At 52.7% G+C, this 16,896-nt stretch overlaps 2 protein-coding genes across 2 annotated transcripts in view; both read left to right on the forward strand.

The window, feature by feature from the left end:
- The window catches only part of LOC119978316 (polymeric immunoglobulin receptor-like), a 177,556-nt gene that overhangs the window by 86,776 nt on the left and 73,884 nt on the right, over nucleotides 1–16,896 (forward strand). The window lies entirely within an intron of this gene.
- LOC119978317 (polymeric immunoglobulin receptor-like) overlaps nucleotides 1–16,896 on the forward strand; it is a 32,795-nt gene that overhangs the window by 8,839 nt on the left and 7,060 nt on the right. Inside the window, exon 2 of the mRNA XM_038819856.1 lies at nucleotides 3,079–3,408. Coding sequence (XP_038675784.1) covers nucleotides 3,079–3,408 — 330 coding nt within the window. The remainder of the gene's footprint in view (nucleotides 1–3,078; nucleotides 3,409–16,896) is intronic.

Consider the following 16,896-nt stretch of genomic DNA (forward strand, 5'->3'; position numbering starts at 1 on the left):
CTGCTTCCTAAGTGTTCCCTTACTTTAAGATCTTTTATAAAGTCTGGTTCATTACATAGCACTAGGTCCAGAATAGCCTGCTCCCTTGTGGGCTCCATGACAAGCTGTTCCAAAAAGCCATTTTGTAAGCATTCCATGAATTCCTTTTCTTTGGATCCACTGGATACGTTATTTACCCAATCCACCTGCATATTGAAGTCCCCCATGATCACCGTGACCTTGCCTTTCTGACATGCCTTTTCTATTTCCCGGTACATGTTGCGCCCCTGGTCCTGACCACTGTTAGGAGGTCTGTACATAACTCCCATTATGGTTTTTTTGCCTTTGTGGTTCCTCAATTCTACCCACACAGACTCCACATCATCCGACCCTATGTCGTTTAGTGCCATAGATTTAATTTTGTTCTTAACTAACAAGGCAACCCCACCCCCTCGGCCCACCTCCCTGTCTTTTCGATAGGTTGTATATCCTTGGATGTTTAACTGCCAGTCCTGAACCCCCTGCAGCCATGTCTCTATGATGCCTACCACATCATAATCATTCATGATGATCTGTGCCATTAGTTCGTCTACTTTGTTACAAATGCTACGAGCATTCAGGTAAAGTGCCTTAATGCTAACTTTCTTATCATTACAGATATTGGAAGTCCTAAGATGTCCAAAGTTATCCTTCCTTTCTGTTGCATTCCTAGTCTGCCTCAAGCTTAAATCCACCTGCCTACATGTTATCCTCCTGTGTATCTTGCCATTTAACCCCATGCTCCCTGTCGCTTTCACTTTCCCTTCCCCCCAACTCAGAAGTTTAAAGTCCTACTGACCACCCTATTTATCCTCTTCGCTAGAACACTGGTTCCAGATCGGTTCAGGTGGAGACCATCCCAACGGTACAGATCCCCCCGGTTCCAAAACTGATGCCAATGTCCCATGAAGTGGAATCCCTCTTTCCCACACCAATCCCTTAGCCACGTGTTTACTTCCCTAATTTTCTTATCCCTATACCAATTGGCACGTGGCTCGGGCAGTAATCTGGAGATTATGACCCTTGAGGACCTGTATTTCAATTTTCTTCCTCGTGCTTGATAGTCCCCGAACAGGTCCTCCACCCTAGCTTTACCTATGTTGTTAGTCCCAATGTGGACCACAACAACTGGATCCTCCCCCTCCCGCTCCAATATCCTTTCAAGCCGGTCAGAGATTTCCCGCACCCTGGCACCGGGCAGGCAACACACCATGTGAGACTCCCGATCCGGCTTGCATAGGATACTATCTGTCCCCCTAATTATAGAATCCCCTATAACAACTACTTGTCTTTTTACTCCCCCCTCTTGAATGGCCTTCTGCACCATGGTACCGTGGTCAGCTGGCTCATCCTGTCCAGAGCCCTTTTCCTCATCCATACAGGGAGCAAGAGTCTCATACCTGTTGGACAAGGTCAAGGGCTGAGGCTCCTGCACTCCTGAACTCAGGTTCCCCCTGCCTGCCTCACTTACAGTCACACTCTGAAGTCCCTGATCACTTACTGAATGTGAATTACTTAATCTCCCAGGTGTGACTGCCTCCTGAAACAAAGTGTCCAGGTAGCTCTCCCCCTCCCGGATGTGCCGCAGTGTTTGAAGCTCAGATTCCAGATCATCAACTCTGAGCCGGAGTTCTTCCAGCAACCAACACTTGCTGCAGATGTGGTCATTGCCATTCACAAGGGGAACAGCCAGCTCCCACATCATACAGCTACAGCACATCACCTGCCCAGCCATCTCTGATTAGTTAATTACTTTATTACTTTGTATAAATTTCCGTTAAAAAAAAAACTTGGATACCTCTGCTATAGTCTTTTCCAACCTAGTTCTGGTTAACAAATAAGAAAAAGAAAAATAATAATGTAATAAGGCACTCACCTGCTCACCCCAATGGGTCTTATTATTAGGTTAGAGGAGGAGGGCGGGTGGGAGACACTACACGTGTAGTGTCTCGGGTTTCATCTCCACCAGAATTTATTGACTAGGGAGGGGTAAACCTTCCCAGAAGTCCGCGGGACAAACTTCCTGTTTCCTGCAAAGGTAAGTAATTTAAACTTACAACTCACCTCCCGACAGGCTCAGCACCTGCCGGTATCCAATGGCTGGCCGCTGCTCCTGCAATGAAATTTACAAATCTACTCACCAGCTGATACTGTCCCAGCTCCCGCCGAAATCCAACTGGCTGTCATGTCCCTCATCTGTTACCTACAATGTTACAGACCAAGAGCGAGATTGCAGAATCAGCCGGAGCATCTCCTCCCTGGAATACACGACCTCGGGGCGGGAGTGGGGAATTTACCCTCCTGAGCCCAACACCCTCACTGTGATCGTGGCTGATCCCATCCTGGCCTCAATTCCACCATCCTGCCCATTCTCCATAACCCTTCCACCTAATTAAAAATCTGTCTAACTCCTCCTTGGACTCGCACACTGGGGTAGCGAATTCCATAGATTCACAGCCCTTTGGGAGAAGTTGTTTTTCCTCAAATCTGTTTTCAATTTGCTGCCTCTTATTCTGAGACTATGACCTCTCATTTCAGAATGCCCCACAAGACTAAGCATCCGCTCCACGTCTACTTTATCCAGACCGTTTAGCACCTTGTATACCTCAATTAGATCTCCCCTCATCCTTCTAAACTCTGGAGAGTGTAAAGCTAATCTATCCTCATATGACAAACCCCTCATCTCTGGAACCAATCTGGTGAAACTCCTCGCAACTGTCTCCAATCCCACTACATCTTTCCTCAACTAACAGGACCAAAACAGTGCACAATACTCCAGGTTTCAGTCTTACTAATGCTTCCAAAAGACAGATGGACATACATTTGAAGGGGACCAATGTGCAGGGTTTCGGGGGGGAGCTGGGGTGTGGGATTAAATTGGACAATAAATTTTCTAAGAGCTGGCACAGACATGACAGGCCGAATGGCCTCCTTCTCTGCTTTAAGGTTCTAGATTCCAGTCCCACTCAGGATTTGTGTGTGTCCCCTTGTGAAAGGATTGTCTAAAATTCATTGTTGGGATATTTCCAGCTTTCCTAAAACTTAATGTTTCCCCAACAGCTTCACAGACACAGACGGCTCCGATAGTGATGAGAGCTGCAGTGGGAGAAACCATCACAGTGGGATGTCCACAGGCAGAAAGGTACAAAAGAAACTATGTCATCTGGTGGTGCAGGGCAATTTCGGGAACTCGGTTCAATCATATATCGAGCATTTATGGGCAGACAGTCAGAAATGATTATCGAGGAACATCGATTGCTGATACCAATGGCAAGATTTCAGTAACCATACGACACCTTGAAGAGATAGATACTGGAACATATTGGTGTGGACCAGAAGATAAACACACATTCAGTGTTTCAGATGTTATATTGCTGAAGGTTTTCACAGGTAAGAATGTTTCAGAAGATTAATTCTAGCGTTGATAATGTGGTTGGGCTGCAGTAACACTGCTGCTGTGTGAGCTCAGACTATGAAAGGATTATCACAGCTCGTTATGTGCAAGTAAAGACCCCCCCCCCCCCATCCTCCTATTTCTCTCCATTTCCATTAACCTCTCTAAACATACTTCCACCGTACACATCGACAAACCTAAAATCATATTCCATCCAATGCCTCTTTTTAAAAATTATTTTACGGTATGTTGGCGTCGCTGGCTAGGCCAGCATTTCTTTTCCTAGAAAATGAGCACGATAAAGGTGCTGGAAAAAGCATCGACCGACCAGAGCGACCAAATGGTCGCCCGGAGGCTGAACTGAAGAGGTTGCTGGCGACCCAGGGGAGCCGGATGGGGAAGGGTGAGGACCAGGAAAATCAGTCGAGGTGACAGAACATTCGAATAGTGGACCTGCCGGAGGGAATCGAGGGCAGGGACTCGACCGACTACATGGCTCAAATTCTGGGCACCCTAGTGAGGAGTGACAGCTTCCGCAAGCCACCGGAGATTGACAGGGGTCACAGGTCACTCAGACCAACGCCCAAGGCAGAGTGGCAGCCGAGAGCGGTCATAGCCAAGCTGCAGAAGTACCAGGGCCGGGAAAGGATCCTTTACTGGGTCAGACAGTCAAAGTCATGTAACTGGGAGGGACATGAAATCAGAATCTACCAGGACTATGGGGCGGACTTGGCAAAGCACTGGCGGAATTTAATCAGGGCAAAGTCGGCCCTATATAAAATCAAAGTCAGATTTGAGATGTTATTCCCAGCCAGACTCTGGGTTACATATTAGGGTGAGGAACATTATTTTACTGACCTGCAGAGGCGGACAAGTCCATCCGTAAGATCCGTTTGGACAGACAGCAGAGAGGCAGCGATGAGGCAGACACAGAGGAAGCGGAGGAAGCCAATGGAGAATTTTGGACGGGGCTACATCACCTCGCGGTGAACAGGGGAACCAGCTCATGGGAAGGAGAGGGCGAGGGCACCATAGAGCAGGAGAGGGTGAGGAGGAAATAGCAGGGTCATCAGCAGAGCGGGTGTGGGGGTGGGTAAGATGTACCCTGGGAGGGGAGGGGACACCATACCAGCAGGAAAGGCAGCAGCAGGAACTATGAGGGAGAGGGGGGCAGCGGCACATGTCCCAGGAGACAGCATGTGGCGGGGTGGGGGTGCGGGGGAAGACACGGCGTCGAGGGGCGGGGGAGTTAGACAGAAGAGGAGGGAGGTGGGGGTTGAGGGTAGGGGGGTCTCAGCGAGGGGAGGAAACAAAACCACAGGGGGAACAAAACGGTAAGAGTGGAAAGGCTCTAGACTGGCTTCAGCAGGTTGATGCACGATCAATTGAACAAAGACTAGAATTGGATACAACTGAGGCTTTATTGCTCTAAGATGTGTGGCCTCCCACAGCAGATGGCAAAATGGCTGCCACATGGAGGACACACATATTTATACTCCGTCTACTGGATGGAGCCAGCAGGCAGGGACTACCAACATACCTGTAGTACAGGTCCTACCATAAATCACCTAATAGAGGTGCAACAGTGGTTTACCACAAGGTGGTGTGTGTTTGAGGTGCAGAAGTCGGGGGTGGAGAGAGCCATCGTCGGGGATCTGGGCTCAAGGTTTGGTGGCATCTTTTGCGGCCTCTAGACTCGGCCCGAGATGAGGATGAGAGGGATGTTGGCCCGAGGCCAGAAATGGGTGAGGGTGGTGGGGAGAGATTCTTTGGATTATTTGATATGGGGGAAGGAGGTGGGGGGTAGTATCGAAAACTAGACTCTGTGTAAGATTCAGAACACAAAATACAGGTTAACTTCAACAGTTCATTTATTTACTTGCAGCAAGGGGGGACTGCACCGAAGCAAAGATTAGGGTGTGAATCTGAAGTATAACAGTTTTCCTGGGATATTTATACACTGGAGTAAACAAGTAACACATGCCTTAAAATCCCTGACTCAGCTTAAAATCCTAAAAGACCAACATTTAACTTGAAATTGTGACTCCTACTATGCCAAGATGCACTCAAGCTGTATCGACAATGTATCAATACATTCCTATGACAATGTGGGGAAACAGATGGATAGAGATAAGGAAGTGACACTACAATACTCAGGAAAGGGGACTCTCCGACCTATTCTTGCCCCCTCAGCAGTATTGTGAGCCCACCACAAAGATGGCCAAGCATCCCATCATGCACTGGTTACTGTGGGTCGACACTATGTTAGATTGACTGAAGACCTATGTCTAACCTGACCAGCCTATACTGCTAGCACATGGTGAAGGTTTGTGCTACTGACTGCGAGCTCTGTCTGGCTCAGAGGCTGCATCCCCAATGAGCGGGAAAACTAGTGCCCTCTGGCTTTATAGTGAGCGTGCCCTAACTGGTGATTGGCTGCTGTGTTGTGTGTGTTGATTGGTCTTGCAGTGTCCCAGTCAGTGTGTATCTCTGCACCATCATACACTGATGTGTATATTATGACATCCACCCTTTTTTTTTAAATGTGTGTTTGTGGCAATAAATAATGTATGATGTGAATGTTCCTAACTATGTGTGGCATATGTGAGCATATTTACTAGATTATGTATAGAAACTCTAAGATATTTAGATTGGAAGGTGTCTAGTGCAGATGGACAGTATGTAACAGACAAATAACTAGAACAACAGTATGTACAAACCAGTGAGTTAATCAAACAGGGCAAAGAAACAATCAGTTCATGAGTTCAGAGAGTCCATGAATTCAGGCAGTTCATAAATTTAGTCTCTGAGGTGGGCGACGAATTCTGGTTGACCGCCTCAAGGGTGGGTCAGGGGCCGCCTGTTCTGGAATGGGTTGGACTGTAGCAGACTCAGAAGGTGGCAGAGCGAAAGAGAGATCTGCAAAGTCCGTAACGGGTTTGTCGTGATGGCGAGGCAGTACATGATGATCTGGTGGCGAGTGAGGAAGGAGTCGTAGTGCCCGCCTATTTCGGCGCAGAAGAGAGCTGTCTGGTAGACGAACCAAAAATGACCTGGGGGCCACTTGTCTGAGCACCACAGCAGTGGCGGACCAGCCACCATCTGGAAGTTGGACACAGACGTCATCATCAGGAGCCAGAGCAGGGAGATCCGTGACACGGGTGTCGTAGGCTGATTTCTGTTGGGCCAGAGACAGCTGCATTCGGCGAAGGACTGGAACGTTGTCCAAGTCCGGGTCATGAATGGCCAGCGCCATTGCCCGCAGCGTGCGATTCATCAATAATTGAGCCGGTGACAGGCCGGTGGACAATGGAGCGGATCTGTAAGCAAGCAGGGCGAGGTAAAAATCAGATCCTGCATCAGCCGCCTTGCACAGGAGTTGTTTTACGATGTGCACCCCCTTTTCAGCTTTGCCTTTGGACTGGTGGTAATGGGGACTGGACGTGACATGTGTGCAGTTGTATCGTTTGGCAAAGTTGGACCACTCCTGACTGGCAAAACATGGGCCATTGTCGGACATGACCGTGAGCGGGATGCCATGGCGAGCGAAGGTTTCCTTGCACGCACGGGTAACCGCTGTCGACGTGAGGTCGTGTAGCCTAACTACCTCCGGGTAGTTCGAGAAATAGTCCACTATGAGGACGTAGTCCCGGCCAAGCGGATGGAACAGGTCGATGCCCACTTTGGTCCAGAGGGACGTGACAAACTAATGGGGTTGCAAGGTCTCCCTTGGCTGAGCAGGCTGGAATCGCTGGCATGTTGGGCAGTTGAGAATGGCGTTGGCTATGTCCTCGTTGATTCCAGGCCAGTACACTGCTTCACGGGCCCGTCGGCGGCATTTCTCCACTCCCAGGTGGCCCTCATGGAGCTGCTCAAGGACGAGGTTGCGCATGCTGTGCGGTATGACGATCCTGTCCAATTTGAGTAGAATTCCATCTACCACCGCCAGGTCCTCTTTAACGTTATAGAATTGAGGGCATTGGCCCTTGAGCTAACCGTCTGTCAGGTGGCGCATGACACGTTGGAGCAGGGGATCGTCGGCCATCTCACGACAATTCTGGATGAGTTGTTCATCCGTGGCGGGCAGATTGGATGCGGCGAATGCCACATGAGCATCAATCTGGCACACGAAGCCCGCTGGGTCGCAGGATGTGGTGACAGATCGGGAGAGTGCATCGGCAACGGTGAGCCCCTTACCCGGGGTGTAGACGAGCTCGAAGTCGTACCGCCTGAGTTTAAGGAGAATGTGCTGCAGGCGCGGCGTCGTGTCGTTAAAGTCTTCTTGAATGATATTGACCAGTGGCCTGTGGTCTGTCTCGACTGTGAACTTTGGAAGTCCATTGACATAGTCATGGAATTTGACGACTCCGGCAAGAAGGCCCAGGCACTCTTTTTCAATTTGCGCATAGCACTGTTCGGTGGGCGTCATTGGATTGGATTGGATTGGATTGGATTTGTTTATTGTCACGTGTACCGAGGTACAGTGAAAAGTATTTTTATGCAAGCAGCTCAACAGATCATTCAGTACATGGAAGAAAAGGGAATTAAACAAAATTCAAGAAAAGACAAGAAAATACATAATAGGGCAACACAAGATATACAATGTAACTACATAAGCATTGGCATCGGATGAAGCATACAGGGTGTAGTGTTAATGAGGTCAGTCAATAAGAGGGTCATTTAGGAGTCTGGTGACAGTGGGGAAGAAGCTGTTTTTGAGTCTGTTCGTGCGTGTTCTCAGACTCCTGTATCTCCTGCCCGATGGAAGAAGTTGGAAGAGTGAGTAAGCCGGGTGGGAGGGATCCTTGATTATGCTGCCCGCTTTCCCCCGGCAGCGGGAGGTGTAGATGGAGTCAATGGGTGGGAGGCAGGTTCGTGTGATGGACTGGGCGGTATTCACGACTCTCTGAAATTCCTTGCGGTCCTGGGCCGAGCAGTTGCCATACCAGGCTGTGATGCAGCCCGATAGGATGCTTTCTATAGTGCATCTGTAAAAGTTGGTAAGGATTAATGTGGACATGCCAAATTTCCTTAGTTTCCTGAGGAAGTATAGGCGCTGTTGTGCTTTCTTGGTGATAGCGTCGACGTGGGCGGACCAGGACAGATTTTTGGTGATGTGCACCCCTAGGAATTTGAAACTGCTAACCATCTCCACCTCGGCCCCGTTGATGCTTGGGGTGAATGTGATTCACACTATATATAGTTGCCAATATCACTCCATGTATATATGTTCATTATCTACCCGTTGTAAGAGCAATGCTGTATATAGTTGCCAAAATAACTCCGTGTATATATGTTCACTATCCACCATTGTAAGTGCATTTGCACTATCCGACCGTCAGGGGGAGTCGCTCTGGGAGTACGCGAGAGTTTGTACTGGGCTCCTCCCTTGGCTCCGCCCAGGACTCCTCCCCCTGGGGCCGACGTATAAAGGCAAGTGCCTTAGAGCCAGCCTGCCAGTTCATCTGAAGTTCAGCGACGAATAGGCTGGCTCTGTTGTAAGTGTATTAAAGCCTCTGTTCAGATCCAACTACACATGTTCGCTGAATTGATGGTTCCATCAATTTAAGAAACGCTGCGGCCTATGCTCAGGCTCTGCCCCCTCCCACCACGTGTGATCCATGGGGGCCGCCATCTTGGCAAACCTCCACCATGCGGCCGGCCATGTGCGATTCATGGGGGCCACCATCTTGGACGCCATCTTCATCACCACTCTCCACGTGCGATCCACGGGCCCTAGCTGCATCCCCAGACTCAAACAGCTCATCAGAGGAGTACGACCTCCCCGAGCAGTCACCACATGGCCCGCAACTCAGCGCAGTGTTCCTGCATCAAGCTCGCCAGAACGCAGCGGCATCTACTCGACAGGACACCCGATCGGAAGAATTCGACTCCCCCTGGCACCCAACACGCGGCCCGCAACTCAACGCGGTCACCCTCGACCAATCTCGCCCCTAGCATCTGAGAAATTCGATGACGGAGGCCCAGATCAACGGGTACAACACATCGTGCCTCTTCGACTCCGGGAGCACAGAGAGCTTCATACACCCAGAGCTGGTAAGACGCTGTTCACTCCCTATTTATCCCGTCAACCAAACTATCGCCCTCGCTTCGGGCTCCCATTCCATCCAAATCCAAGGCCGCACTACAGCAACGCTAACGATTCGAGGCGCTAGCTATTCTAAATTTAAACTGTATGTCTTGCCCGACCTCTGCGCGCCACTCCTCTTAGGCTTGGATTTCCCATGTAATCTCAAGAGTCTCACCCTCAGCTTCGGCGGGCCCCTGCCCCCACTCACTATCTGCAGCCTCGCCACGCTGCGCATCGCCCCCCCCTCCTCTCTTCGCCAACCTCACCCTGGATTGCAAACCGGTAGCCACCCACAGCAGCCGGTACATCCTGCAGGATAGGGTATTTATCAGAACGGAGGTCCGAAGGCTGCTCAGTGAGGGGATCATAGAGGCCAGAAACAGTCCCTGTAGTGGTGGTCGTCAAGACCGGGGAAAAATTCCGCATGGTCGTCGACTATAGCCAGGCCATCAATCGCTTTACGCTCCTAGATGCGTATCCCCTCCCCAGAATTGCAGACATGGTTAATCAGATCGCCCAATATCGGGTATTTTCCACGGTGGATCTGAAGTCTGCATACCACCAGCTCCCAATCCGCCCGGAGGACCGCCACTACACGGCGTTCGAGGCCGTTGGCCGCCTCTTCCATTTCCTCCGGGTTCCCTTTGGCGTCACTATCGGGGTTTCGGGGTTTCGGTGTTCCAACGAGCAATGGACCGAATGGTAGACCAGTACGGGCTGCGGGCCACATTTCCGTATCTGGATAATGTTACCATCTGCGGCCATGACCAGCAGGACCACGACGCCAACCTCCATTGTTTTCTCCAGACGGCCCAAAAAGTAAACCTTGCATATAACAAGGAGAAATGCGTGTTCTGCACAAACAGACTAGCCACCCTCGGCTACGTCGTGGAGAACGGAGTCCTGGGTCCAGACCCGGACCGAATACCCCTCCCCCATGACCCCAAGGCCCTCAAACGGTGCTTGGGGCTCTTTTCGTACTACACCCAGTGGGTCCCCCAATATGCGGACAAAGCCCACCCATTCTTCAAGGCCACACTATTTCCCCTGTCTGCTGAGGCGCGCCAGGCCTTCAGCTGCATCAGGGACGACATCGCCAAAGCAGCCATGCGGGCGGTGGATGAATCCACTCCCTTTCAGGTTGTGAGTGACGCCTCAGAGATAGCGCCAGCAGCCACTTTAAACCAAGCAGGGCGGCCCGTTGCATTTTTCTCCCATACCCTATCCGCTTCAGAACTCCGACACTCCTCAGTCGAGAAGGAAGCACAAGCCATCGTGGAGGCTATCCGACACTGGGGGCACTACATCGCAGGGAGGAGGTTCACCCTCATTACCGACCAACGGTCGGTCGCCTTCATGTTCGACAACTCGCAAAGGGGCAAAATTAAAAATGACAAAATTCTTCGGTGGAGGATTGAACTCTCCACCTACAATTACGATATCAAATATCGACTGGGGAAGCTCAATGAGCCCTCGGATGCCCTATCCCGCGGGACATGCGCCAGCGCGCAAATCAGCCACCTAAAAGCCATCCACAATGACCTCTGCCACCCAGGGGTCACCCGGCTCGCCCACTACATCAGAGCCCGAAACCTGCCTTTCTCCAACGAGGAGGTAAAAGCGGTCACCAGGGACTGCCCGATCTGTGCGGAGTGCAAACTGCACTTCTATAGACCAGACAGGGCCCACCTGGTCAATGCTTCTAGGCCCTTTGAACGCCTTGCGATCGATTTCAAAGGGCCACTCCCCTCCACTAACAAAAACATTTACTTCCTCAACATTATTGACGAGTTCTCCCGATTCCCCTTCACCATCCCATGCCCCGACATGACCTCCCACACAGTCATTAGGGCCCTGCATAGCGTCTTCACCCTGTTCGGTTTCCCCAGCTACGTGCACAGCGACCGGGGTTCGTCCTTTATGAGTGACGAGCTGCGTCAGTACCTGCTCGACAAGGGCATCGCCTCGAGCAGGACTACCAGCTACAACCCCAGGGGGAACGGACAGGTGGAGAGGGAGAACGCGACGCTCTGGAAGACCGTCCTACTGACCCTCAGGTCCAGGAAACTCCAAGTTTCCCAATGGCAGGAAGTCCTTCCTGACGCGCTCCACGCAATTAGATCCCTCCTGTGTACAGCTATCAACCAAACCCCCCACTAGCGGCTCTTCATTTTTTCCAGGGGCACTACCACAGAGGTCTCACTTCCGGCATGGCTGTGGACGCCAGGCCCGGTTCTCCTAAGGAAGCACGTCAGGGCGCACAAGACCGACCTCATTGTTGAAAAGGTGCGCCTGCTTCATTCCAACCCACAGTACGCATTTGTTGAGTTCCCGGACGGTCGCCAGGACACAGTATCCCTCTGGGACCTGGCACCCGCTGGATCTAGCCCCCCATCTACCCCCACCGAGGAACTCCTTTCCCCGTTCCCTATGCGTCCGCCCTCTTGCGCCCCCGAATCTGCGAGCTCACCCCACCAGTCCCGAGCGCCAGCACCAGCCCGCCCCCCGCGCTCCCACCTCCATTCGACCAGGAGGTGTATGAGGCTCGGACAAGACTCGCACCGGAGCCGGCAACCGTACCCCAGACCTCGACGCCCGCCCAGCCACCGCAAGAGGCTGCAACCCCGGTGCTCCGCAGATCAAAACGGACAATTTTTCCACCGGACAGACTGACTCTTTGAGCCATCACCCCCGCCGGACTTGATTTTTTTTAACAGGGGGTGAATGTGGTGAATGTGATTCACACTATATATAGTTGCCAATATCACTCCATGTATATATGTTCGTTATCTACCCGTTGTAAGATCAATGCTGTATATAGTTGCCAATATAACCCCGTGTATATATGTTCACTATCCACCATTGTAAGTGCAGTTGCACTATCCGACCACCAGGGGGAGTCGCTCTGGGAGTACGCGAGAGTTTGTACTGGGCTTCTCCCTTGGCTCCGCCCAGGATTCCTCCCCCTGGGGCCCATGTATAAAGGTCAGTGCCTTAGAGCCAGCCTGCCAGTTCATCGGAAGTTCAACGACGAATAGGCTGCCTCTGTTCAGATCCAACTACACATGTTCGCTGAATTGATGGTTCCATCAATGCTGACAGGGGTGTGTACAGTACTTTGCTTCCTGAAGTCGATGACCAGCTCTTTAGTTTTGCTGGCATTAAGGGAGAGATTGTTGTCATTACACCACTCCACTAGGTTCTCTATCTCCCTCCTGTATTCGGACTCGTCGTTATTCGAGATCCGGCCCACTATGGTCGTATCGTTAGCAAACTTGTAGATGGAGTTGGAACCAAGTTTTGCCATGCAGTCGTGTGTGTACAGGGAGTAGAGTAGGGGGCTAAGTACGCAGCCTTGCGGGGCACCGGTATTGAGGACTATTGTGGAGGAGGTGTTGTTGCTCATTCTTACTGACTGTGGTCTGTTGGTCAGAAAGTCAAGGATCCAGTTGCAGAGTGGAGAGCCAAGTCCTAGGTTTTGGAGCTTTGATATGAGCTTGGCTGGGATTATAGTGTTGAAGGCGGAGCTGTAGTCAATATCGGGGCAGCAGGGTAGCATGGTGGTTAGCATCAATGCTTCACAGCTCCAGGGTCCCAGGTTCGATTCCCGGCTGGGTCACTGTCTGTGTGGAGTCTGCACGTCCTCCCCCTGTGTGCGTGGGTTTCCTCCGGGTGCTCCGGTTTCCTCCCACAGTCCAAAGATGTGCGGGTTAGGTGGATTGGCCATGCTAAAATTGCCCGTAGTGTCCTAAAAAGTGCTGTACTGTTCTATGTTCTAAATAGGAGCTTGATGTAGGAGTCCTTGTTTTTGAGATGCTCTAGGGATGAGTGTAGGGCCAGGGAAATGGTGACTGATGTGGACCGGTTGCGACGGTATGCGAATTGAAGTGGGTCAAGACGTTCCGGGAGTATGGAGGTGATGCGCTTCATGATCAGCCTCTCAAAGCACTTCATTACAACTGACGTCAGGGCCACCGGGCGGTAATCATTGAGGAACGTTGCCTGGTTCTTCTTTGGTACCGGTATGATGGTGGTCTTCTTGAAGCAGGTGGGAACCTCGGAGTGGAGTAGGGACAGGTTAAAGATGTCCGTGAATACCTCTGCCAGCTGGTATGCGCAGGCTCTGAGTGCACGACCAGGGATCCCGTCCGGGCCCATCGCCTTCCGTGGGTTCACTTTCAGGAAGGCCGATCTGACTTTGGAAACTGTGATGTTGGGTATGGGTGAATTATGGGCTGCTGGGGCACTCGACAGCGGATTGTTGGTTACCTGCTCAAACCGAGCATAGAATGCATTAAGTTCATTGTGGAGGGGTGCGCTGCTGCCTGAGATACTGCTCGGCTTCGCTTTGTAGCCCGTTATGTTGTTTAGTCCTTGCCACAACCGCCGAGAGTCTGTCTGTGACTCTAGCTTAGTTTGATATTCTCTCTTGGCATCTCGGATGGCTTTGCGGAGGTCGTACCTGGATTTCTTGTATAGGACAGGGTCGCCTGCCTTGAACGGGGGTCTGACCTCTCCCCCCGCCCCCAGTAGACTCTCAATGGGAAGCGCTAGCATAGATTTTTAAATAAATTTCCGTCCCTCCGCCGAAAAACTCCTCCGCCGAATCGGCCACGCCGAAACGTCCCATTCCAATCGGCTACGCCGAACTGGCCCCGCCGAATCGGCCACGCCGAACTGGCCACGCCGAAACGTCCCATCCCCCAGGTTGTATGGCACAGTCCGGTGAGGCGGGGGTGAGCCATGTCTCTGTGAAACAGAGCACACAGCAGTCTCTTACTTCCCTCTGAGAGGTAAGTCTGGAGTTAAGTTCATCCAGCTTGTTTTCGATCGCTTGGACGTTTGAAGGAGTATGCTGGGGAGAGGGGTCTTGAAACCGCGTTGCTTCAGTTTCACCTGCAGTCCGCTGCGTTTCCCTCGCTTCCTCGGTCGGCGGCTGCTGCTGGATGATCCTGGGATCCAATGGGAGACGTCTGCCCTTGTGGAAGGTAGGTGGTTGCGTCTGGTGGTGTCCAGGGCGCTAGAGACGTCCAGGGCGCTGTTTACATTTCCGGGGTCGCGTCTGGCAGGGCCCCGGGCGCTGGTTGAGGTAGAGGGGTTGCTGGGGGGGTGAGTTTGCGATCCGGATGGGTCCCGGCGTTCTGCGGGCGCGGGAATACCTTCCAGCGCGTTCGGGTCCTTGCGCGCGGTCTCCGTTGTTTTTGGAGTCGTGGGCAGGGGCTTCCTGGGGCAGATTGGGCTAGGTCCCATGGTCTGTTCCCTCCCTGGGTGCTCCCGGGGTCGGATCTTGAAGTCGGCACGGTGGGGCCTCCATGTGGATTTTTCTTTCTTCCATCACCAGGTAGGTCGGGTTGCTGGGCGGGGCCTCTCCGGGTCGGGTCGCTGGGCGGGGTCTCTCCGGGTCGGGTTGCTGGGCGGGGCCTCTCCGGGTCGGGTCGCTGGGCGGGGTCTCTCCGGGTCGGGTTGCTGGGCGGGGTCTCTCCGGGTCGGGTTGCTGGGCGGGGCCTCTCCGGGTCGGGTCGCTGGGCGGGGTCTCTCCGGGTCGGGTTGCTGGGCGGGGCCTCTCCGGGTCGGGTCGCTGGGCGGGGTCTCTCCGGGTCGGGTCGCTGGGCGGGGCCTCTCCGGGTCGGGTTGCTGGGCGGGGCCTCTCCGGGTCGGGTCGCTGGGCGGGGTCTCTCCAGGTCGGGTCGCTGGGCGGGGTCTCTCCGGGTCGGGTTGCTGGGCGGGGCCTCTCTGGGTCGGGTCGCTGGGCGGGTCTCTCCGGGTCGGGTTGCTGGGCGGGGCCTCTCCGGGTCGGGTCGCTGGGCGGGGTCTCTCCGGGTCGGGTCGCTGGGCGGGGCCTCTCCGGGTCGGGTCGCTGGGCGGGGCCTCTCGGGGTCGCGTTGGGCCGGGTCTTGCCGTCGGCGGTCGGGTCGGGAGCTCCGGGGACTAGACCGGGCGATCCGGGGGCTGGCGTCGGTAGTTAGGCCGGGTTTGGAGCTCCGAGGCCTGGGTCAGCTCCAAATCGAAGTCTTTACTTGCGGTTTGGGCCCGATCTTCTTTCAGGTCACGGAGGTCAGGTCGGGTCGGGTCAAAAGGTCTCCAAGGGCCTCGGAGGATCTTCAAGACTGCAAGAGAAGATAAAAGAGAGAGGTTAGTAATAATATTAGCTTTAGAATTAATTTTTAAAAGGTTAGAACAAGTATAAGTTAAGTTAAAAGTGGATCTGTTGGGGAGAGCTGGCAGAGAGTCACCTCGCTCCGGCGCCATCTTGCACGTGACGCGTATGCGACAGGAGCCCATGAGGAGACGTCGTCACGTTGAAGGAGCACTGCTCCAAAGCCGGACTGACTGGCATCCGTGGAAATCTTTGTTTCCTTGGCCGGATTGAAAAATGCCAACACTGGGGCCTTGGTCAGCTTTGCCCTGAGTTCTCGCCATTCTTGTTCGTGGGCGGGGAGCCATTGGAACTCTGTCGTCTTCTTGACCAGGTTCCTGAGAGCCGTGGTGTGGGAAGCGAGGTAGGGATGAATTTCCCGAGGAAATTGACCATGCCCAGGAAGCGGAGGACCGCCTTCTTGTCCTCATGGCCTTAATGGCAGATACCTTGTCAGCATCCGGCTGCACGCCAAACTGTGAGATGTGGTCTTCGAGGAATTTAATTTCTGTTTGACCAAAGGAGCATTTGGCCCTGTTGAGGTGGAGGCCATGCTTATGGATTCGTCGGAAGACGCGTTGGAGGCGATCAATGTGCTCCTGTGGGGTGGTAGACCAGACGATGATGTTGTCCACATACGCGAACCCCTTCAATACCTTCCATCATCTGTTCCATAATTCTGTGGAATACTTCCGATGCAGAGATGATGCCAAACGGCAGCCGGTTGTAACAATACCGGCCAAATAGGGTGTTAAAGGTGCAGAGCTTCCGACTGGATGCGTTGAGTTGGATCTGCCAGAACCCGTTGGATGCATCTGGCTTGGTGAAAGATTTGGCGCGAGCCATCTCACAGGTGAGTTCTTCGCGCTTTGGAATGGGATAGTGTTCTCTCATAACATTGCGGTTGAGGTCCTTAGGATCAATACATATACGTAATTCGCCGGATGGTTTTTTCACGCACACCATTGAGCTGACCCAGTCAGTCGGTTCCATAACTTTTGAAATTACTCCCTGGTCCTGGAGGTCCTGCAGCTGCTGCTTGAGGTGGTCCTTGAGGGGTGCTAGGACCCTGTGAGGTGCGTGCACCACAGGCGTGGCATTTGGTTTTAACAAGATTTCATAAGTGTATGGGAGTGTGCCCATGCCCTCGAATACACGGTGGTATCGGTTGATGATGGCGTCCAACTGTGTGCGAAAGACACCGTCCTGAGATGCGGAGGCGTCAGCGGGTGACAGGGAGTGAACCCTTTGGACAAG

Source organism: Scyliorhinus canicula, chromosome 15 (assembly GCF_902713615.1).
Source record: "Scyliorhinus canicula chromosome 15, sScyCan1.1, whole genome shotgun sequence".
Taxonomy (NCBI): Eukaryota; Metazoa; Chordata; class Chondrichthyes; order Carcharhiniformes; family Scyliorhinidae; genus Scyliorhinus; species Scyliorhinus canicula.